Source organism: Rutilus rutilus (assembly GCF_951802725.1).
Source record: "Rutilus rutilus genome assembly, chromosome: 1".
In the NCBI taxonomy this organism is placed as follows: domain Eukaryota; kingdom Metazoa; phylum Chordata; class Actinopteri; order Cypriniformes; family Leuciscidae; genus Rutilus; species Rutilus rutilus.
In genome coordinates this window covers 63,358,504-63,382,129 of record NC_140209.1, presented here as the reverse complement: position 1 = coordinate 63,382,129, position 23,626 = coordinate 63,358,504, and the positions used below count along the sequence as shown (strand labels likewise).

The following is a 23,626-nucleotide window of genomic DNA, read 5'->3' as shown; positions in this document are numbered from 1 at the left end:
CTGGAGTGTCCCAGCATTCCTCCATCAGCATATTGATGAAATCCCCTTGCGCTAGATAGGCATTAGCAAACTGTGATGATGAAGGCCAGTGTGCCACGGTAGTCGATAGTAAAATAAAATACGAAGTACATCTGTCATCTCAATGTCTAACAATTAAAGTGTTTCTATCCTTTGCTCCAGATTTTCAACTCATTCGCTCAACCTGCAGTCTCCACCTTCAACTCGCCTTCCTAAAGATTCAAGTCCCCTTAAACAGCCCTCCTCCACTCTGAAGCCGCCCGCTCATGCTCTCTACACACAGACCAATGGCGTTCAGCCCCAGCCGGCCCGTACACACAAACCAATCCAGAGCGAGATGATCCTGTCTGCCTCATCTACAGGACTCCCTCAGGAGCTCGCCAGTCCCACGCTAAAAAAGAAGAAAAAGAAACTAAAACGACGACATTCGGAAGTAGAGCAGGACGCCCCTAAAGCCTCACCCCCAGAAGAACCAAAGCCAAGTACTGAACACAGGCAGAAGAAGAGGAAGAAGAAGAAGAGGAAACGAGAGCTGGAGGAAGATGGTCTTGAGGTCCAGATGGAGTGTGTGCCGTCTCATCTCGAGCCCCATCAAGATGAGGACTGGTGTCTTGGAGAAACTTGGAGCATCACCTCAGAAGCCAAAGGAAATGAGGTTAAGTCATCTAAAGCAGCGGAGAATTGTCAGACCGAACCTCAGTCAGTGCCTCCGCTTGACCCCGTCCCGAAGAAGAAGAAGAAGAAACACAAACTCCTGGAGCCGCTGGAAGAGCTCAGCAATGGAGCCACCGTCTCAAAGTGGTAAGCTGGTTATTGAAACGTTTAACCACAGCCGTTGAGTCCGATCAGGGGTGTGTTTCCCGTACAACGGCGTAACTCGCTGCTTTACTGCCGTAGTACGACGCATCGTTGAAGAAATCAACTAGCTAGTCACGACTGTTTCCCGAAACCATATTATCGCAAATTGGTCGTTCAACCACGTTGGTTAATGAGGTCCCGCAAGCTGTTGGAGTAATTACTTATTTTAATGAATCTGTTTGAGATTGAATTAATGCTAGATGCTCCACTATAAATTACGGACATGGCATCTGAGGAGTATTTCTCATTTTTCCTCAGTTATTTTGCTTTATTTCCCGATTCAATCATAGGCTCTTTTTTACCTACCAGAGTTCTTTTGCACTAGTCTGACGTCGTTATACTCAGATTCTAGTCAGAATGTGAGTCTGATACTGCTCCATTGAGCTTTGATTATGGGGCGTGTTTCAACCGAATCAGGAAGGAAAATGCCTCTGCACTCAATTGGATAGACCTACAACCAATCAGAGCAACGCAGTAAGTTTTCATTCATGTTTCCGATCGACAAATGCCTTGATCGCGGTTCTCTGTTCCTCTTTTAAAATGAATGCGCTGTCGATATCTTTTATAACAGACGCGATGGCGGAATCTACACATAATGTTTCATAAACAAAGTTCGGCAGGAGCACGTTCACATAATCAATCCAATCAACTTGTCATCAAACACCATGTCTACCCTATCATCATGAGAGGAAACATAATATTCACTATGTCAACTCACCTAACATTCCTTGACAGTTTTCAGCATCCCTGCACTCACTCTTGGCTTGTTCTTCCACAGCCAGGAATACGAGGGGAGTACTTTGGGTTCGGGCCGAATACCGAGCCCAGAGCCTCTCCTCGGACAGCACGTCAAATATGCATTTATTCTATCTGACTTATTTGTAAGTGTGAACTCGTGAAATCTCAATTCTCAAGCGGCTGTCGTCTTTGTTGTTAACGAATTCAACCCAAGCGCTCGTTGGTGACGTGGATGATTACGTTGCTCATCTGTCCATCATCGTATAAAGCCCGCCCTGACAATTTGATTGGTCCGAACAATTTTTGTTCGGGCATAATAGCTCCTCAACGGAGCGAGTCCAGACCGAACTTCCCGAACAAAAAATGTTGTGGGCGGGGCTAAGTTCGGCTGGCATCCAGGCTACTTTTGCACGTGCGCACTCTTCAAAAACAACACTTTAAATCTCTTGACAAACTAAAAGATGTAAATGACATTTGTATGTATTCTAAATAAAACAGTTTGCTTATTTTGCTCAAGATAAGGATTTATTAAGTCCACATGTCATGCAAATAAGAAACTGCTTCTAACCACAGATCGAGAGCTGTCGTTCCAAACACACAAGTTTGCGATGCTGTTTGCGAATGTTCATTAGAACAATGGTTTCGGGAAACACGGACTTGTGGATCTATTCCGATAACGACAGAACTTGCTATCATAGATGGCTAACGATGCTTTCGGGAAACGCACCTCAGCTCGGCTCATGATCTGGTCAAATCTGATTTTCTGTAAGTCAACGAAGTCATAGCAGGATTACGGTTTACTGCCTGTGCAGACGTTTAGTGAGCGGATCAGCTGAGAGACGTCTGCTTGGTCTTAAAGGTGCCGTTTAAGCCCTAAATATTCTTGATCAGCATGTTCTGCGCATGCAGTTTGGAAGAGTACAAACTAGAGGTGTAACAATATTTCGCAATACAAAAATGCAGCAATATGTATCATGTATAGTTCACCCAAAATGAAAATTACTGTGTGAGGAAAAAATTCTGGTTTTCAGAGTTTTAGTGTCAGTACTACATTAAACTATGATATATAATTTATAATAATGCAATGGGGGATTATTTGTGCGTCCTGTTAATGCCAAATGTCTTATGTTACCAGTAAAAAAATTTTTTAAATACATCTATTCAGTGACAGAGTTCAAGCATATTCGTCTAAAATAATTGTTTTTCAGAATCATGAATATTGTTATTCTGGCGTCTCTATTGTCCTGTGCTTTAGGTTTCCAGCACCAAGTCCAAGCCTATTCATTTACACCCACAATGTAATATCAAATTTAGCATTTTAATCAACAGTTAATTTTTTGTTAATCTTTTACCAAATGTCTTGGAGTATCGCAATAATATCGTATCGTGAGTTCAGTATCGCGATATGTATCGAATCGTGACATGAGGGTATCGTTACACCCCTAGTGCAAACACATTTCATCACTAAATGGCTTCTTCTTTTCATCCAGTGCTGTTGTAAAAGAGGTTGGTGGTACAAACTCAAAGACAAAGGACCTAGAAGAGACCAGGAAGAAGAAGAAAAAGAGGAAACACAAAGACTTCAGAGAAGAGGAGGAAAAGCCGAGGAATGAAGAAGAACTTCACAGGGAGTTTCGAGAGACCAATGGAGACGAGTCTCCTGGTCAGATGGGAAATACGGATACGCAGAAACCTAGTAAACCCAATACAGGTATAAATACACTCGCTGCCGTAAGATCATAGACATGAGGGGTTTTAGTGTTTTAGATGGTATTGATTAGTGGAAACAAACATTTCCCTTATTATTGATCAAGCTTTTGGTTTTATTAGGTCTTCACTTCTAAAAGCTAGGGTGTTTTTGCTTGATGGGCTTATATTCATCCAAGTCATATTTCACCACAAAACCAACAGGGCGAAAAGACACGTATGCACTGCAAGAAGATTTAAAGAATGCAAGTTTTTGTCAGGACAAGCTTCTGCTCCTCTGCTTGAAGCACATCAATCCATCACCCTGTACTGTTTACTTTAGGCTGAAATGAAATGATAGGTTCGAATGAACTATAAACCAGAACACACTTAAAGGCACAATATGTACATTTTTTGCTTTAAAAATAGCAAAAATCACTATATCTATGTTATATATATATTTTTTTTGTTGTGTACTTTATCCCGACTGTTTCCAACAACTTTCAAACCAGGAGTTTTGTCATTTAATTCGAAGACACGGACCGTTTCTTTATTTCCGTTTTGTCGCCGTCAATGGCGTCATATCCGCGTTGTCCCTGGTTTCTGCTCGTACTGCCATAGCAACCAGAGCCCTCTGATAGTAACCAAGGCGACTGACGTGGACAACTGTGTAGTTCGCAATGTCTATTTGCACGCTGTTGTTGTTTCGTTCAAACATTATGGACCATGGCAAGCAGAACTAAAACGAGAATCAATATCAGCGCGGTGTTTTCGAGATGCCTAGAGCTCCCATAGACAGTATATAAACGAGAGCTCCACGTCCGAGACTTCGACCGCTCCTACATGTACTTTATTAAACAGGTGAGCACATTTACATAAAACTAATCAATGTTATATTGTTCAACAATGATAAAATGTTAGAATATGATCTGTATGTTATTCTAATGTTGATCTAGTTTACTGCTAGTCTCATACAGACAAACTAACACATACATTTCAACACATTCAAATGCAGTTTAGAGTGATAGTGTAATGTTAGACCAAGTGAAACAGCGCTGCGTTACCTCACAAGTTTAATTTGTCTAATAAACTGACCTGTGAGTAGTAATTCTGCACTTGCGTGTAGTTCGGTAGAATGAAATGTCCATATTCCTTTTATATCCGCGGGACTCGCGTCGCGTGTGGAGCTGATAGCTGTCTCTTAGCAATCCCGACCTGCTTCATATCACAGTCATGATAAAAGCATCGATGTATTCAGTCATCCATAAACATTATTAGATCGGCCGGCTTGACGTTGACGACAAGATCCATAATTCTTAGCAAATGTTGCGTCATCAAACTACGCCTTTGTTATTGTAAAGAGGTTAGCGACCCCTAGCGGCAAAAAGTTCCATACTGCACGTTTAAAGTTTTTTTAAGTGGCTTTGGTTCTTGGTGTGCACCAATATCTGACATATTTCAGAGTTAACCTTCTGGGCTTTTCTGTCACAGCTGCAGTGTTCGTTTGGGACAGCCAGGTTCAGGACGGCTACAAGCGCAAGCAGAGCCTTCAGGAAGCCGAGGGCGTGTCGAGGAAAGGCTCGTGCTCCGCTCCTATTGGCTGGGACGGCAAGAAAAGCTGTGATGTTGTCGAGGAGCTCCTCAAGAACTCCTCAGATAAAGCCTATGGAACTGAGGGTGAGTTGTCGGTCAGAAGTCAACCGAACCTTGTGTGCAAAACTTCTCAGCTTTCCTGACAGTTGGAGAGGTTAGGATTTATTTCTGAATCTTAACATGTTTATCTATATCTCAAATGCTAATGGACAATTTCTGTTTCTGTTCTGATGCATTTCTATGGGACAGTGTGTGCTTGTTTCGTTGTTCAGATGGGAAAAACAATAAATACTTGGCAGTTGAATTATTAAATTTACCTTTTTTCTTATGAAGCAGTTTTTGGGAGGGATTAAGATCATAGTCCTCAGTTGCTCATATGCTTGAATGTTTAGCATGACCTGCAATATTGACAGTGTTTTGAATAATTTCCTCCTCCAGTTCTCAGTTGGGATGGAGATCCGTCGGCCATCAGCAGAGACGCCAGAGAAGATGTGCGCGATGCCAAAAACGACACTGTCCTTGACGAGTGGGACAGGGAGTTTGACAGTGGAAAAGTGAGGACTACAACTTGGACTTCAATATTTCAATATTTTTGAGCATTACTTACACCAGGAAACTCATTTTGACTGGAAATGACTATGGTTGCATCTTAGACTGCTAGTTGGTGGAATATTTTACTTCTTTTTCGTTTTTTCATACAACAAAATGTATGTATACTGTGCACAGTGTTTTATTTATTACCTAGTACAACACAATAAACTGAGTCATTTCATTTCCCTCTCGATTAGGCGAAGAAAATGAAAAAATACAAAAAGGAGAAGAGGAGGAATGGAAACGTCTTCCAGAAGATCCAAGAGCATCGTAACATGTGGTCGGTCACGCCGGGAGGCAGGCGGAGCAGTCTGGGCTATCGCCACTGAAAGGTGCTCGGACGTTTTTTGATTTACTCCTCAGTTCAAACAAACTCTTTTTTTTTTTCTATGCCATGTTACAAAAGTATTAAACTACTATCCATCCTTTTATCATACTTTGAAATGTGTCACTTTTTAATGTTTGGTTTGACTTAAAATTACATATATAATATTAATATAATATATATATAATATAATATAATAATATTGCGTAGTCACTTTAATGACACAAAGCAGCAGGTTTATTAGGCTGCTGTCACTTTAAGAGCAAACACACAAATCCAATACACTGTTGCACATCCGGTTTACACCCAACTGTTTACTTTCACGTGAGACGTAACTGGCTGCGTTCACATGAATACTCCACACGATGGCCATTTTGACATTATTATGTGTGTCCATTCAGGCCAGTGTGTCATCGCAACTAAAGTTTATCATTTCCATGTCTTTTTAAGTCTTGCGATTTTAAACCATTCCAATTTAAAGCAAACTCTGTCTTTACTAATAGGCAGACTTAAAATTTCATAATTACTTTTTATATATATATTATAAATTGATCATAGCTATTAGTGGGAACTTGGAGAATAACAAGAATGTTCTTATCTGTTTATAACGAGCCCTTTCACTGTCTTTCTGCAGTTTTGAAATGCGGATCCCGTGTGTTTCCCCTGACCAGACCAGTTGCCTTATTGGATCAGCAGCAGTCGGATCTGTCTCAGATTCCTCTGAAGTCCACCCAGAATGCAGCAGTACTGTGAAATAAAGCGATGAGGCTGAGGCTTTAGTCACCGTCTGAAATCCAAAATATATACGCCACTAAAGGTGCCATTATGATCTTGGAATCATAGCAAATGTGGCACACTGCAGAGTCGGCACCCTGTTAACCTTTGATGGTCTCAGTTATTCTTATTGTAATAAGAACAGATGTTCACCAGGGCCAGTTTTATCGAGGCGAGACTTGGCGATCATTCGGGCTGTAATGGCCAATGATGCGTGATCTGAGGGCTTCTGTCGAGAGGAGAAACAGGAAAATTAAGCCCCTCCCTCCAATGTTTTTAAGCATAATTTGTCTTGACGCAACAAATATCATCATTGTTCCCATTAGGGAACTTTTGCTCACTTGATTATTTTGCTTTTTCATATTTGAGCCGGTCACTATTAGGCAGTTCTTTGCCTGTGTTGCCTTTTAGTTTGCCACGGGCACACGGCCCTGGTGTCTTACATTGCAATACATTTATTGCTTGTGATTGTATATTTTCATGTCTTGCCTGCTTGAATACTAGCCCATCCTCCCCAACTTTTGCAGTGTTTTTTTTTTTTCATCAAACAGAACTCTATTCAATAACATTTTTGAAGTGAAACGAGTCTCTTGTGGGAATTTCCGCTGTCTCTATAAAGCATCTCTTCAGATTTCCCAAAACGTCACCATTTCCAGTCAGACGACGTGGTCTTTTATGCACAGTGCTGCATACAACAATGCAATACATTTCATCCATGTGAGCTAAAAAAAAAAAACATGGGCCTTAACACAAACCACTGTGTTTTGCCAGGTGGGGTGAATTCCTGAATAATTGGAGTGTCCCCTTGTCTTTGGTTTAGCGTGTCCCATCCTCTTTTCTACTCTCTATGCAACAACAGCAATCCCATGGATGCTCTAGTCCAGGGAAAGACTCTCCAAAAGCTGGTCCAAACATCATCTCTGTGAGCTGTAAACACCCTGTCATGTTCCACGTCTGTTAACGGTGCATTGGGTCAAAATGATGATGTACATGCTTATCCACTGAAGAGCTGTCATAGGAGTAAACCAATGTTGACGCTTTCCTATTTAGAACATTGTACAGTCTTACCTTGTGCTCTCTGTGACCCCCTCCAGTCGTTCTTGTTGTTAAACACCATCCCTTTCACGACTCCTTGGGTTTTAGAAAAGTTGCCTTGGTTTAATTTTTAAAAATGAATAGAACATATTGCGAATTATACTTATTGAAACATGTTAAAATGCACATTGCTAAACGGAAGCCTAATGTATTTAAGGTCTGTGGAATTGTAAATGGGAAGTTCTAATAAAACAGTAGATGTGTGTTTGAAAGACTGCTCTGAGGTCTTGTTCAGGAGCCAGACAAAGACTTCCCTATGCGTTCTGTAGGATTGTCTGTATTCTCTTAGAAATTCACTTGAGATAGGTCATTTTCAAAGAGGTTGGACGCTGAAGAACAGTGTCTTTGTCATATTTGAATTGATGGTTCTGTATCTAATGCCTTTTCTGAAAAGAAGTCATTCAGTATTGCAAATACATAAATATAGATATACCTGGTGCAATAAAGTTGTGACTTTTGTGACTAGCTGGTTTTTGGGTTGTTTTCTTTAATGCTCTTAGTCAATCTAAAAACAGAAAACATGACTTGGGATGAGTTTCTTACACAAAGCTATCGTATGGCTTCAGAAGATTCGGATATAATGCACAATTTGCATGTAGCACTTTTATGATGTTTTTAATGTCCTCATTTGGACATTTCAATGTGCAGATACTGATACACTGAAATGTATGGGCTGAAATATGTGCCACCAGAAACTGAATTTGAATCAATTATATTTGAATTTGAATTGCTAAACTTGAATAATTGCATTGAAAAACTGAATTTGAATCACATAATTTGAAATTGTATTGTTTAATTTGAATAATTGCATTGAAAAACTGAATTTGAATTGTATAATTTGAAATTGAATTTATTTGTTTGGAACTGAAGTCCAATACAATTTGATCCTCACTGAAAATTCAACTCTCTATATATCCTCGCATTCAGTTCTCACAATTCAGATTCAGATCACCAAATTCAATTTCAGGTTACTGTGACAGACATCCGGGTAGTTGGAGGATGAAGGAAGAGCAATCGAGTGCAGATCGATAGATAGAGTTATCCCTTATACTGTGTGTGTGTAATATATATATATATATATATATATATATATATATATATATATACACATATATATAAATCTGCCTGAATATATATATACCTGAATCAGCCTGAAGCCTATAACTAATATATATATATATATAAATCTGCCTGAATATATATATATATATATATATATATATATATATATATATATATATATATATATATATATATATATATATATTAGTTATAGGCTTCAGGCTGATTCAGGCAGATATAAGGGATAATGTATATAGCGAGATAGTCTTGAATCAGCCTGAAGGGGTTGTTATTCGCTATAACAACCGCCTCGCCCGCTTATTACATGGCTACCTACAAAATAAATAAATAATTTGACACAAATTATTGATTTAAAAAGGAGTTTATTGATTTAAAAATATTGTATTGCTTCCGCTAAAGAAAATAGTCCGGTTCCGCGTCCATAGCAACGCTCTGTTTTTCATGGCAACGGTGTGATATACTTCGCAGCGTCTGTTATCAAGAAATAACGGCCGCATTCTACATTGGAATTCAACCAAGCCATGTAATAAGTATATCACACCGTTGCCATGAAAAACAGAGCGTTGCTATGGACGCAGAACGGACTATTTTCTTCAGCAAAAGAAAACTCAACTATTTCCTCCAGCAGCATTTTGTCGGTTTTGCCGTTTCTCTCCGTCCGCCGGCCACCGGCAAAGGCAGTGGAACTTCCCGCCGAAATATACGTACTCCCGATCACCACTATGTCTTTGGCCGGTCCCATCTGGATCAGCGGGGACCGGTGCAGCAGCGAGGTGAAGCTGTGTTCGCTGCCGCCGGCCACAGAGAGATAGAGGCCACAGGTTTCATTCTCACCTGTGAAATGTTATCCCTTGCTTTTATTATTTTATTTTTTTTATTTATTTAATTTATTTCGTTCTAACATCCATAAGCAGCACAACAGTCTGGCATATTTAGTGCTGAGTGATGACCCTGCGACACTGAACTCTATCTATCGATATCGATCTGCGCTCGATTGCTCTTCCTTCATCCTCCAACTACCCGGATGTCTGTCACAGTAACTTGAAATTGAATTTGGTGATCTGAATCTGAATTGTGAGAACTGAATGTGAGGATATATAGAGAGTTGAATTTTCAGTGAGGATCAAATTGTATTGGACTTCAGTTCCAAATAAATAAATTTAATTTCAAATTATACTATTCATATTCAGTTTTTCAATGCAATTATTCAAATTAAACAATACAATTTCAAATTATGTGATTCAAATTCAGTTTTTCAATGCAATTATTCAAGTTTAGCAATTCAAATTCAAATATAAATGATTCAAATTCAGTTTCTGGTGGCACATATTTCAGCCCATAGAAATGGTTTACGAATATAGGCCTAGTTGCAATACACGCGTTTTGTAAGCTCCGTGCAACTGCTGCAGCGGACTATTATTAGGCTACTAGAATATTAGAAATCTAATAGGCTACTCAAGCTGTTTTCTCATTTTTCTACTCTTAATATTAAATAAAAAAACGACTGAACGAAAGATACACGGATTCTCTTGAAGCACCACCGCGTTTGCGGCAGAAAGCTACTGCAGTGCAGCCAGAATGCTTTGTTCGACTTATCTGAGATCCTTTACTCTTCCCTGTGGATGACCTGTGACCTACTTTCTGTAAGATCTGAATTTTTGAACTTGAATTTTTGAACTTGAATTTTAGAAAACTGAATTTGAAGTTCCGAATTTCTTCATCTTGAAAACTTGAATCTGTATTTTTTTAAACTGAATATTTGCAGTATACGAATTCAGAACAAAAAAAAACTAGCTGTTTGAAAATACATGTCTATAAAATTCAGCCATAAAAACATTTCAATTTGTTAAATTTCAAATGTTCAATATTCGTTTAAAAAAAATCTAATTCAGAACTATTTAAACTACCACCTAAAATTCAATTTTGTTAGATTTCACTTGTAAATAATTCAAATTTACACAATTCAAATTCAAATCATATTGTCATATTTTAAGCTCCATACTCAAGCAAGTGGCCAAATATTTAACTGTAAATTGACAAAACAGCCGACTCTCATGCCTTTTCTTTTCCATTTAAATTTTAATAAAATAAATCTTGCATGTCACAAAGAACTTGTTTTTCCACCTCCACGAATGAGACGAGTGTTGTTCATTATGTCGCCTTGTTGAAGAAAATTGTAGTTTACATTGCTTTACCCCGGTCCTCTAAAAGTAAAAAGATGACTGTGAAAAATAATAGTAGGCCTATATAATTAAATGCATTTATGGTGAGATTACTACATTTTATTTAATTAAACCCATTCATGGTGAAATTACTACATTTTCAGGTCAATCTTTGTTCATTTTGACCATGAAACATGCGCTGTCACTTAAAGGAGTCATAACCTATAGTATTACATTGGATACCTACTGCTGTCTTTCAGGCCCTTCTAAAAAAGAAAAGTGGAAAAAAAATAAACACAGACCTACTTTTACCCTTATTTCTGAAGGCATTATTGTCTCGCGAGATCAATGCGATGTTTTGGCTGTCGTGGACGCTCTATATGGCTCTGCACGCCAGTTGAAAGGGTTGTTGGGACAGCGTCATTAAAAATGAATTTCATCCACTGGTCCCTGATAGTTTCGTCCGATTTTGGGAGATAAAACACATTTACATGTTTTTTATGGCAATCAACCACAGAGCAAGTCCGGTGTGCACTCGGTTTCTCCATCTTTCTCGACTGAACTGAATATGAGGGGGAGAGGGGAAGGGGGGGCTTCCTGCTGCGGTGTCCATATATGGTATATCCTACTACCTCATGACGTCAAGAGGGAGCTGAAATCATAATCTCGTATTTGAGTGCGCGTGCACGCGCGCTGGTTTATTTACCCTGAGGTAAACAAACGCTTCACTTTTAAATATCGGCTTCCCGGCCAGTGTATAATCGTTAGTCGATCATAACATACATTGATTCTCGTGGAAAAGTGAAAATTGCAGGTTATGACTCCTTTAAGCCTCGTTTCCACTAAGCAGTACGGTACGGTACGGGACAGTACGGTACGGTTCGGGTCTGTTAACCATGATCTGGCTAGCGTTTCCACTGCCAACAGTACCCTTACTTGATAGGCGCGGTGTTTCGATCGACTTCATTTTCGCGCGAAGAAGAACATAGTAAACTACAATGGATGGCATGTATGATATACAGCAGATCTAGTTCTTGCTCCTCGACATGTTTGTCACAAGAAGACAAGCGCCGACATTAGGCTTTTCTCAATATCAAGTACGCAAAGTTTGTAATTTGCCATGTGCGACTCCTACATGCAAATGGTACAGCGCGTTCTTAAAAGCGTCACTCAGCTCGCTCTGCTACTCCGGTTATCTCTGTTAACTTACTCTGTATGTACATTTTAAGCAACAATAAAACGAAATATGTAATATAAAACACCACTCTGCCTCTTTTCGTTTTCATTTAAATAAATTAAACATTATAGGGACACAAATGTGGTTCATGCGCAACGCATATTGATTATTCACTGCACGTTTACGTTATTCTATTTATAACAAAACGAAATTAAAACACAACCCTAACGTTACCTCTTTTCGTTTAAATAATAATAATAAAAAAAACATATTCCAGGCTATATATACATTTGTACAAATATTGCAATAAACATCAGTGATAATCTAACGTTAGTAATAAAAGAATGACAAGAAACCATATTTCTTTTTGTAAAAATTTCAGTTTTATCAATAGCCTATATAAAAGTTTAAGTAAAAGGTATAGAAGCTAGGCTATACAATAAGAAATAAAGCAAACAATTCAGTCAAATATCCAAATGCAGCGCTCTGGTCTAACATTACAACATGAAGTTAAATACAAATAGCCTATAACGTTATGAAACTAAACTTAGCCCTCAGCCAAAACGATTGACAGGGAACGATATATTCACGAGACCAAAGATCGCCCGTTAGGTCTACACAAGACGAATTATATCTCATGTTTAACCACTACCGTCGGAGTCCTCGACGAACGTCAGAAGATCTAGCCGAGGAAAGGCTCATCCAGCCGGGAAACATGCGCCGAGCGCCCGCTGACCGCATGGATCTCACAACCGGGGGAAAAAAAATCATCTTTATAAATAAACCACAGATTTGAGTTTTAAACAACTACATTCTCGCCTGAAAACTCTTAAAATTACATTTCGTGATACAGTAACAGTAGTATTAAATTAAACTATATTAAAAAAATGGCGCTTCTTATGTTGTCATTCCCCTTGTAGCACGCGCAAGACGATTCTCTGTCAACCAATCAACGTCCTGCAGTGAGTCTAGCTCCACCTTTTAGTACCGTTCCACTGTGCTAGGTACCTCAATGGAAGGGTACCTAAAAAGTGGTACGGTACGGTTCGGCATTTTGGTACCATTCACAACTTTTAATAGTGGAAACGCAAAAAAAATGCGTACCGTTCCGTACCGTACCGTACCGTACCGCTCAGTGGAAACGAGCCATTAATTCAGCGTTTGCAGCACAGCAAAAATAGACTCTGTGCGGAAACGATCTCTGCACTTCTGTATGCTGTATACTTGCCGCACCTGGAACGGATCGACGGACTGCAACCGCGTGCAGTGTGAAAGCTCTAACCTGTTAGCATGGGTACGTATAAGGAGCACTGCTGTGTGCCACTTTGCTCTGCTTCAAGTCGCTAACAGCCATTTGAGCTTCAATTTCGCTCACAAAACCTTTGCATTCTATTACGAGCGAACGCATGCAAAGTTCTCGGGAACGCATGCATGCATACATGCATGTGTGTATTTATATAATTATACACAGTTGTCAGTACACACACATATATTATGTAAACACAAACTTTTATTCTGGATGCGATTAACTGCTGCACAGCCCTAATTGAAATATATAGATTTTTAAAACATTTGTGAACGACCCTTAACTGTCTAGTATGAAAGCCCATTTTCACCACATAAAAAAAAATCAATAAAAATATGACATAAAAAGACGATATTATGATATACTAATCCATAATTATGAGATGAAAAGTCAAAACTTTGACTTGCATATTCATAATAATGCAGTTGAAATTAGGCTTGTTTGAGATGAGCAAAATCTGCGCAGAATCGATCACCGGTGATCAGCGCGAGATGAGAGGGGGTTCAGCGAAAAATCGGCAGCTGGCAGCAGGAAGTAGCTGCCGTTGACAGCCGGAAGTAGCTGCCGTTGACAGCCGGAAGCCCTGCCATATTAGGAGGGACCTGCTATTTCGTGACAGCCAATCAGTATCGTCCAACGTGGTAGCAACCAATCACATTTAACTTTAAGTCAAGCGACAGCAGCCAATGGTGGCGCCGGCGAGTCTTCAGTAATGGCGGCGGTGTTTGGCTCGGTAAGTTCGTATATATTATTAGATTAATAAATAATTGTTGCTCTGTACGTTGGAGTTTAACTTTTATGTTAGAGACAGTGTATCTGTGACTACTTAAGTTGAATTGGTTAATTTAATCATTTGTAGAAAAACGCAGCTTGTGCACCGTGTGCTCCTGGTTTGTGAGGGGCTATCATTAACTTCAAATACTACGTTACCATTATCATTAAATATTAGCGTTTGTTAACATGTTAACTTAATCTATTGATTAGAATAAAGCTTATGCTGATTTATTGGAATTATTGACAAGCTCAGCCTTGATGATACACGTGCAACGCTAACAAAACATATCCCAAATGTGTCATGTTTTAATACAAAACACCATTTTAATCAACATTACTTCACCATATTCTAAACTTCTGTTTTTTGTAGGTTCACCAGAGCCTGTCACAGATTGCTGGGGACGGACAAACATACTGCCAGGAAGGAAACCCCAGATTTGCAAATCCATCCAAACTCACTGGTATGTTTTCACATAAGGAACATAATGTTAAATGTATTATATCCTGTCTTGATCAAAGCAGGCAAAAGGCATACTGTTTTTTTATCTTTTTATTTTTTTATACAAATTCTAGATTGTATCGAAAATTTGACATTTCAGTGTCTATTTTCTTTGTTTGATTATGTTTTGGATGGGACCCAATCACCAGATGAGACCAGAATATGTGTGTATGTATGTATGTGTGTGTGTGTGTGTGTGTATGTATGTATGTGATATGTATATGTATGTATGTTAAATTATTTTATATATATCTATTCAAGATATACTGGAACTGTTCACTTTTTCCATATAACTTTCACCCCCAGTTTCACAGACAAGGCTCAAACTGGTCCCAGACTAAAATGCATGTTTAACTGAAAGCAAATTACACTTGCATATCTTAAAATGTCAGTGCCATTGTTTCTTTTAAGATTCACAACAGTAATGTTTTTTTCTAAGGCATATTTATAAAAGGCACTAAGGCCTAATCTTGTCATAATCTAAACCCTATCTGTGAAACCGGGCTTCAGAGTTTTACATATTAGTCCAGTGGTTCAGTTCAACACTTTGTTCTCTGGCTTTAGATGGGAATAGACAGTGGCATTTAAAAAATAAATTACACCTGCTTTTTCTCTCGTGTGTATAAAATAACAAACTTTTTTTTTTTTCGTCTTTTTAAGCTCAATTGCAATAAAGATGGATCCGGGATCTTGGAAGCTTGTTAAAAATAAGGGTTTGATTTCATGTTGCAACCATTTTGATTTCTTTGCTACCTTTAGTGTAGAAATAAAATATTAGTTTTTCCATTTAGACTTCTTTTTTTCCAGGGTGTTCCAGCTCAGTTGGGATCTGTGGACTGCGGTGTATTCATGCTAATGGGAAGTTATTACAGTGGTTTTGTTTCCCCATAACTTTTATTTTACGGATAAACCAACATCCATAATTGTCATCAAAAGACATCAGGCTGATCCCAATTAATTTTGTTTTTCAGGTGTGTGTGTGTGATTTCTGTAAAAAAAAAAAAAAGTCTCCCTTTGCTTTGAACTTTGATCGTCGTAACTTATTCATATTGCAGATATTGTTTATGCTCTGACAGCAACATTACTCTAAAGTTTCTTTCTTTCTTTCTTTCTAACTTGTCTATCTTTTTCTAACATCTGTCTTTCTTACTAAGGTTTCAGGGGTCAAACACTATGTGATCTGATTCACAGAATTGTACTTTTATGTGTATTTCTTTAAAGTGAACATTATCTGTACTACTTTTGGAGGAACTGCGATTCCCTTGTGCTTTTGTGTGTGTTGAATGCTCTGTACAGGTCTTGTAATATGCAACAGCTGACCCCAAGACGCCTTTCTACGACCTCCAAGGTCATCACCGGACCATCTTGGACTCGGATGACAATGTCGACTTACCCTCCTATCTGTACATAAGTGTAGAATTGTTTTAACTTTGTTCTTTTGCCAATGAGAAGTAGCCAACATGTATGTACTGATGTCAATCATGCCTTCAGAAATGGTATAACTGGTGTGAGATTGTGTACAGTAGAGTCTCTGGCCTGCGACCCCCGTGAGAATTTGATGCCTGGCTCTACCGATGAAACTATTCTTCAGTAAATTTGTACTTATTTGATTGAACCTCACGACTCCTGGTCTTCTTTCATCATATCTGGTCCTGGGTCTTTAAGCTGTTATTCCCTAACACTAGAAACTTAGTTTTTCTATGAACTGTAACATCTAGTTCAGAATTGTTGTTCATTCTGATTTCAGAACAACAAATATCAAGCCTGTTTTTAAAGTTATAGCTGTTTTATAAAACAAAGACAAGAATGTATGGAAATACTACAGATGTAAAACTGAACTTAAATGATAGCAAAATATGTTTTTTGGGTCATTGAGAATTATTTTAATTTTTTTCTTTTAGACAGGACATTCATTATTTGTTTAATGAATGTTTTTGTACGTTTAATAAAAATACAATATTATATAGGCATTCATTTATGTATATATTTCATTATTTGACAAACATGTACACATTTATACACGTTCAAATTCATAATTTCAAGTGTAGCTTAATGTTTGTTTTTTGTACTGTGTCTATGATCTTCGTTACTTAATTTATATTTGATAAACCTTTTTAAATCAATTACAAAATAATTACAAATGTAAGTATTTTATTTAAATTAGTACTAAAATGATATATATACATTGATATAATAATTTATTTGCCTTGCTAAAAGCGGCATCCACCTCCGACTTCCGGTTATTAGCGGCAGCTGACGTCAGCTGCCAATGGCAGCTACTTCCTGCTGCCAGCTGCCGATTTTTCGCTGAACCCCTACTGCGCGAGATGCATGCCGGTTAGAAATGTGTCCGAGTGCGGTCCGCCTTGCTCTGATGTCATGCTGACGTATGTCAAAAATCTCTCGCGAGCGCAAGGCACACCTGTCGGATTCTGCAGTCACGCGCAGTTGCTCTCCACTGACTGTATATCAAAGGACCATATTAGTCGTAGCGACGTGCCACATAACGTTCCAGCAACGTAACTTTGTGATTCCTGTATTCGTCGTAGCAACGACCAAAATACACTGCATAGGCCTACATTTAATCAGCATTTATTCAGTGTGTTACCTGTACTATTGTGTGTGTGGACCGCATAGATCAATGTGTCACACACATGTGTGCCTCAAGAATCAATCAACTAGAAAACATTTATATAATTTATTAATCAGCAGTTAGTTAATGACATTTTCCAGATAATAAACAATTAACATATACTTTTTACCATATATTTTGAAAGTTAACAAAGTTATTGAGAAGTGACAATTTGGCATTAATTTTAATTAATTTGATTTTGAAAAAATGAAAACAAATTTCTACTGAATAAAAAAGTCTTATTCGTCGTCAAAAAGTAGGAGTGTTTCATCATCATCATCATCATCATCATCATCATCATGCTGCTGCACACCTGTTCTCTGGTCCTGCTGCTGCAAAATGAAAAGTATATTTCAGTATATAGTAATTGCACATATCTTTTTTCATTTGACTTTTACATTTGTTGAAATTAAGTGTTGGATTCAGCTGGTCAATATAATTTATTACAAATATGATGGTTTAATTATATTAATCATGTAAGATAACTATAAATATACTATAAATCCATAACTAATAATTAAATAAATAAATTCATCTTAATAAATACATCGAAAAATGCAAATTTTAAAACGAACACATGTAATTGTATTTACTAAATGGCTAAAATGCAGGAAACAAATAAATGCAATAGTGAGTTTATTAGGAAAAGTGGATTGAAAAATAGGATATAGGGATTACGTGAGAAAACCAGTTCTTGGCGGCATGCACCTATCAAATGATAACATGGTTCGCAACCCGCCATTAAACCCTGATTAAACCAAATGAAGAAGAACGGACGGTTGTTCGGCAGTTGTTGGTGAACGAAACAAGAAAAAACTGCAGCTACTCTGTGTGAGTAACCATGATTCATATCTTTCATTTAAATATTTTATTTGTTACTATTAATGTCTGATGTCAACTACATGTAAATTATGCCGAGGTGAGATCTTCTGTCTATGGGTGAGATGCGCTAATCATGTTAGCTTATAGCACGAGATCAATATTTGGCTTTATTAGACTTCATCACTGGAAACGTGATATGTTGTGGCCAAGATATGATGTGTAAGTTACATATAGCGTTTTGAGCAGCATTTGCAGACTGTCATGCTGTTGGCCATGTTATGCCACTGCAGTAGACGCATATCGCAGTATTAAGGCTAACGATTAATTGATTAATTGATCGTTAATTTAAACGACGATCGCTCATGGGAATTTGTGAAAATTGATATCCCTAATAACAACTATTTTACAGAAAACTGCACCAAAGGAGCTTACATTCTGACACCTTGCTGGAGCATGCTTAAGTGTGTCTGCCACAATGTCCTCCACTGTTGCTTGCTGGATTTTAGGATTGGACATCATCACTGCCTCTGTAAAATTAAATACCATAAATATACCATAAATATACAGCAGTGGTTTAAAAAGTACTGGCGATACAGGTTTTTTGAGTCACTAACATATTGGACTTACTTTTTATGACCTTCATAATGTTCATGTTTAGTAGTGGTCTCTTCCCTTTCTTCCCTTTCAGACTAAATCCCTTCCAAACACTGTAGGAGGCCAGTGCCCTCATCACCCGCCGGGTGTTTTCCCCAGGGTTTGGACCTCCAACAAGACGTAAATGGTGTGTCTACAAGATGGAATACATTTTCAAAATGGTAATAACTTTTGTTATTTAACTTACTTCTAACATTTTTAACATTTCATGGATAGTTCATTATTGACATACCACTCTATTCCGAAATGTCTCCTCTTTAATTTTTTCCTCAAGAGAGATGAGTTCCTCCATAGTGCCACACTGTTGAGCACTGTTGCTGTTGAGCTCCTCATCGCCTTCATCTCACTCTCTATGCTGATGATTCTCTGAGTGAGTAGGCTCAGGAGGTGATCTGGGAGAATCAATATTGATTCATTCAAATAAAGGTAAAAACAAATTATGGTTGTAAAATTATAACATTATTAAAACATAATTTTCAAATTATGTTTTGCATTTACCATTCTTTTGGGTTTCTCTAGGAGGCGCAGGTCTTAATGATGCATCAAGAATTGATGCTGAATCTTCAGGTCTTGAAGGCGTTAGTGTGGCTGGTTTGTGTGGTTTAAATGCTGGGGGAAATGGCAGCTGAGGTTCCACTGTAAATTAGAAGTTAATTACTAAAAAACAGGAACAAACGCATAGCTATAAAATGTACCGTTATTGGAATCAATCAACTAATGAAATTGTGGTATTCTGGAAAATGCTTTTAATATGAAAATGTGCACAAGTGATAAAGTAAAAGAATTAAAGAAAGAAAGGCCTACCAGTTTTTGTACAGTTCACCCGGCTCTTCTTTTTGAGGTGTGGTACTGAAGTATCTGTAAAAAAACTAAAAAAAAAAACTAAATGATTTTAGAATTACTTTAATTGTTTACTTGTAAACTTATTTCACATTCTCAGGCTCATACCTTCATCAGAGCTGCTGAGACACACTGGACGTTTTTTCCTCTTGGGAACGTCATCAGAGCTCTCCACAGAAGACTGCACAGCTGCTCTTTTGGACCGCTTTTTAGCAGTTTCATAGTCACCTGAAGTACAAATACAGTGAGTATAATTTAGCATTCAGTAACAGTAGTTGCACTAACATTTTGTTTGAATGATCCTTTAAAGGAAAATGAGATACCTGTTTTTGCAAACACTCTGACCCTGTGCCTTGTCCAATTTGTTTTATCAGGAAGTTGAAGTCTTTTAATTTTTTTGGTCACATTAATTGGTGGCCAGTAACAGTATTGTACCTGCATTAAAATAGTACAATTCAATTATGAAATAAATATTGTAGAAGTAGAAAATAAATTCAAACTAAAATATGAAATGAGATTTAATACCTCGTCTTCTTCAAAAAGCCAGGTCTGTAGAACCAAATCACAAGTCCCCTCCTCTAAAAATTCAACTATTGCATACATTCTGCAAGAAGCGAGAAAAATCATTATAAATGGAAAAGGAGCTGATTATATTTACCAATCGCCTCATATCACATCATATATTACCTTTGATTGCCTATTACCTTTGATTATAACTTATGGAGCAATGACAGAAAAATCACACTCCTGTCTTCTGTAATCATCTTTATCGCATGATTTGTGAGTTCTGATGTTGAAATCCATTTAATTGTGTTGTTTTTTTGGTTGTACGTGTAGGCTCCAATCAAAAAAGACGTGCACGGGCTGTGGAACAGTGGGTACGGTGTACTGTACACACGGCAAAGCACTCTTTCTTCCTTGTCTGCCACTTGAAGAACCTCACAGCATTGGCCCCCACTGAGGATGTATGCACAGTCTCGGGCCTTTGTAGAGATTTTCTGTACATTTGTTTTGTTTGGAGTTTTTTTCTGTTTGCTCATCTCTTCCAGTCTCTTAGAAACCTGAATCAGTGGGTGTCTGCCAGAACGCACCATCTTCTTCAGTGACTGCAGGTAGTTTTCAAACATGAAGGCACTACAATTTTCCAGACAACCAAAGTTTTCTGCATCACTTGCTATGTGCAGCATGGTATGGGTGTTGTACACGAGGAACTCCTGTCCATAGAGTGTCCTACCTTTTTCCACAAAGTATTGCAGCAGTTCATTGGCATATTTGGAATGTTCCTGCACAAGACTTGGACATACTAGGATTGCCATGGCCACATTGAAAGAAAGGAAGTGTAAGTACACGTCATCTGGCAGTATTCCCTTTAACACAATCTTTCCTGTGTATAAAAGGAACTGACGAAACTCGGTTGCTTTCCATCTGTCCAGCTCCTCAAGACCCCTAGGCTTTCTCACAAATGCAGATGGTATGCAGTCCCGAAGAGACAGCAGTCTTGCACTAACTTCTTTGTTTTGGCTGGCTGAAACCCTCACAGCTCTGTCTCCTCTGGTCCAGATGAGCAGGAGCCTTTTCATTACACCGAGACAAGCCTGGTGCATGTAATCAATGGGAAAGCACCTCGCCATGTCTATGGGGAGGTGAGACACAGGTGTGTTCCCATGGTGATGCTGAAATTGTGATTGATTTCTGAATGCTTCATCTGTCCGGAGTATGAGGTAGTGATGTTACATATGACACTGAAGCTTCGATGCGCGTATCACATAAGCGACACAATTTGTAGTGAAGCCCCGTATCGAGGCGTGTGTCGGTTTACTAGAGTCACGTGATCGATGACAAACGAAGCCTCACTTTCTGTCCAGTCACGTGCGCGTTTCGCTTTGGGTGTCAGAAGGCTCGAACTTCAGATCGTATTTAACAAGTCATTGTTGCCTCAGTCTGGTTGAAATTTACAATTATTGATATTGACATTTAATAACAGATGATCCTATCAGACTGTCCTTATTCATTGTGTGTGTGTGTAGAAAGAGAGAGAGAAAGAGAGTAGGCCTACATTAAATCGTATTGAATCATATAAGCTATTATATTTTATTGTCACACTTTAATGGGAAAATTAATTTATTTAATAAACAAATCAAACACAAACATGTAAGGCTTTTATTTGTACACATAACACTGAAACTATGGAGTGTGTTGTGGTTGCTTCATCTGCCAGAGCTTCTAACACAGGCTTCTGGCTGCTTTATTTTAAATAAGCACCAGATGGCGCTGTTCTCGGCGCTGTTCTCGACACTCTCGAAGCTTTGAATCTTTTCCCGGAACAGTCAGGGGAAAGCCTCAGTGATTCATGAGGCTTCATTTCCCCATCCCTAGTATGAGGTCAGCAGTCTCTTGGTATGTGACTCTGTTTAACCACACACCTTTTTGCTTACATCGGTCACATCCAAAGTACCCGGAATACTGTTTGATATTTTTCACTAATGCACGAGCTGGAGCATCACACACAAAGCACCTCAGATTGACTTTTATTTTTCTTCCCATGAAGGAAATCCCATCATTCATCAGATGACCCAGGTCCCTTACTGTGTCTTCCAAAAAGCCAAGATCTGTTGGTCTGTTGGAGTTGCACCACATGTCAGAGCTGTGGGGAAAATGGTAACAGGATCGAGCATGACTGCACAAAGGACTGGCCACATAGATGTTTTGGAGCTTTTGTACACAGCAAAAACTCCAGTGTTAAATTAACACTCCTGGGAGTGTATATGAGTCCACACTCAAGAGTGTAAAGTGTTAAAATATGAGTGTTAAATTAACACTCAAGAGTGTTAAAGTTAATGAGATAATTAAGTGATTAGTTTAGTGATGATTGAGCATTATTGAAGACACCTGATGTTAACAAGCAGAATCACTGAAGAAGGAAATCACTAATTGTAAGTTACCATTATGGTGATGGGTGTTTGCTTTAGTTGGACTCTTGACACTTATATGTTTACTTTAAATTTTGCTTGTCTGCTGTTATTGATTAATAACAGTCAGATGAACAAAGAGACAATGTGATCTGATGGTTGTTGGTTATGTTTTGACATAATCATGTTGTGATCCGTAAAACAAAACTTATTGAGATGGCTTAACTTGTTAATTACAGCAGCTCTGTGATTCTACAGCACATGATTTTCAGTATTTTTCATATAATCCAAAAATATTTCATAATCATTGTTCTGATCAAAAGACTTTCAAATGAATTTATTTAGAAACACAGACATCAATAATCAGCCTGTGAATCTCAACAATGGTGACAATAATAAAGCATGTTGCAGTGGCTGCCACCAATCACAACTCATTAATGGCTCCCATCATGCATTGCGGTATGAATAAATTATGATCTGAATTGTCTATGTAATTTACTTTTCCTAATTGAATATTCTGCTCGTCACCATTGTTGAGATGCATAGACTGAATCTTGATGTCTGTGTGTGCCTAAAAGAAAGATTTTTTTTTTTCAAAACAACTTTTAAGAAATCCTTTGTATTATATCTAAAATTCTGGATATTTATGCAGATTCACAGTTATGCTGTAATCAACAACATAAATCTAAGTCAGAAATAAGGATCTTAATGAGTTCAGTGATCATTTTCAAATGATGATTGTCATAATATAACCAACACCATCAGATCACTTTTTTTCTTTGTTCAACTAGCAGTTATAAGATACAACAGCCAAACAAAATTTAAAGTAAATGTATAATGGTCAAGAGCCCGACTAAAGCAAACACTGATCACCTTAATGGTAACTTACAATTTGTGATTTTCTCCTTTAGTGATTCTGCTTGTTAACATCAGGTGTCTTCAATAATGATCAATCATCACTAAACTAATCACTTAATTAGCTCATTAACTTTAACACTCTTGAGTGTTAATTTAACACTCATATTTTAACACTTTACACTCTTGAGTGTGGACTCATATACACTCCCAGGAGTGTTAATTTAACACTGGA

At 38.1% G+C, this 23,626-nt stretch overlaps 3 protein-coding genes across 4 annotated transcripts in view; 1 reads left to right on the top strand and 2 right to left on the bottom strand.

Annotated features, from left to right (window-relative positions):
- Positions 1–23,626, bottom strand: part of LOC311295030 (NACHT, LRR and PYD domains-containing protein 3-like) — a gene marked incomplete at its 5' end in the record, with an annotated part of 145,985 nt that overhangs the window by 114,645 nt on the left and 7,714 nt on the right. The window lies entirely within an intron of this gene.
- On the top strand, positions 79–8,140 carry LOC311298798 (uncharacterized protein; the record flags this gene model as incomplete). Its single annotated transcript, XM_084422056.1, has 7 exons — positions 79–98; positions 181–819; positions 3,105–3,325; positions 4,792–4,977; positions 5,332–5,447; positions 5,682–5,816; positions 6,444–8,140. 6 exons carry the CDS (start codon positions 79–81, stop codon positions 5,811–5,813), a joined length of 1,314 nt encoding a protein of 437 aa, XP_084278182.1. The 3' UTR covers positions 5,814–5,816; positions 6,444–8,140.
- Positions 17,449–21,258, bottom strand: LOC311295977 (uncharacterized protein). Of its 2 annotated transcripts, none has more exons than XR_014628448.1 (10): positions 20,332–21,258; positions 20,153–20,231; positions 19,951–20,062; positions 19,736–19,855; positions 19,592–19,656; positions 19,286–19,423; positions 19,020–19,179; positions 18,761–18,920; positions 18,566–18,660; positions 17,449–17,643 (listed from the first exon to the last, which is right to left on the bottom strand). XR_014628448.1 is itself a non-coding variant. In XM_084417567.1 (10 exons), the coding sequence occupies exons 7-10, from the start codon at positions 19,077–19,079 to the stop codon at positions 17,551–17,553; spliced, it is 408 nt and encodes a 135-aa protein (XP_084273693.1). In that variant the 5' UTR covers positions 19,080–19,179; positions 19,286–19,423; positions 19,592–19,656; positions 19,736–19,855; positions 19,951–20,062; positions 20,153–20,231; positions 20,332–21,048; the 3' UTR covers positions 17,460–17,550. The 2 variants fall into 2 exon arrangements, 1 of the variants encoding a protein (XP_084273693.1); XM_084417567.1 differs by having other exon boundaries at positions 17,460–17,643; positions 20,332–21,048.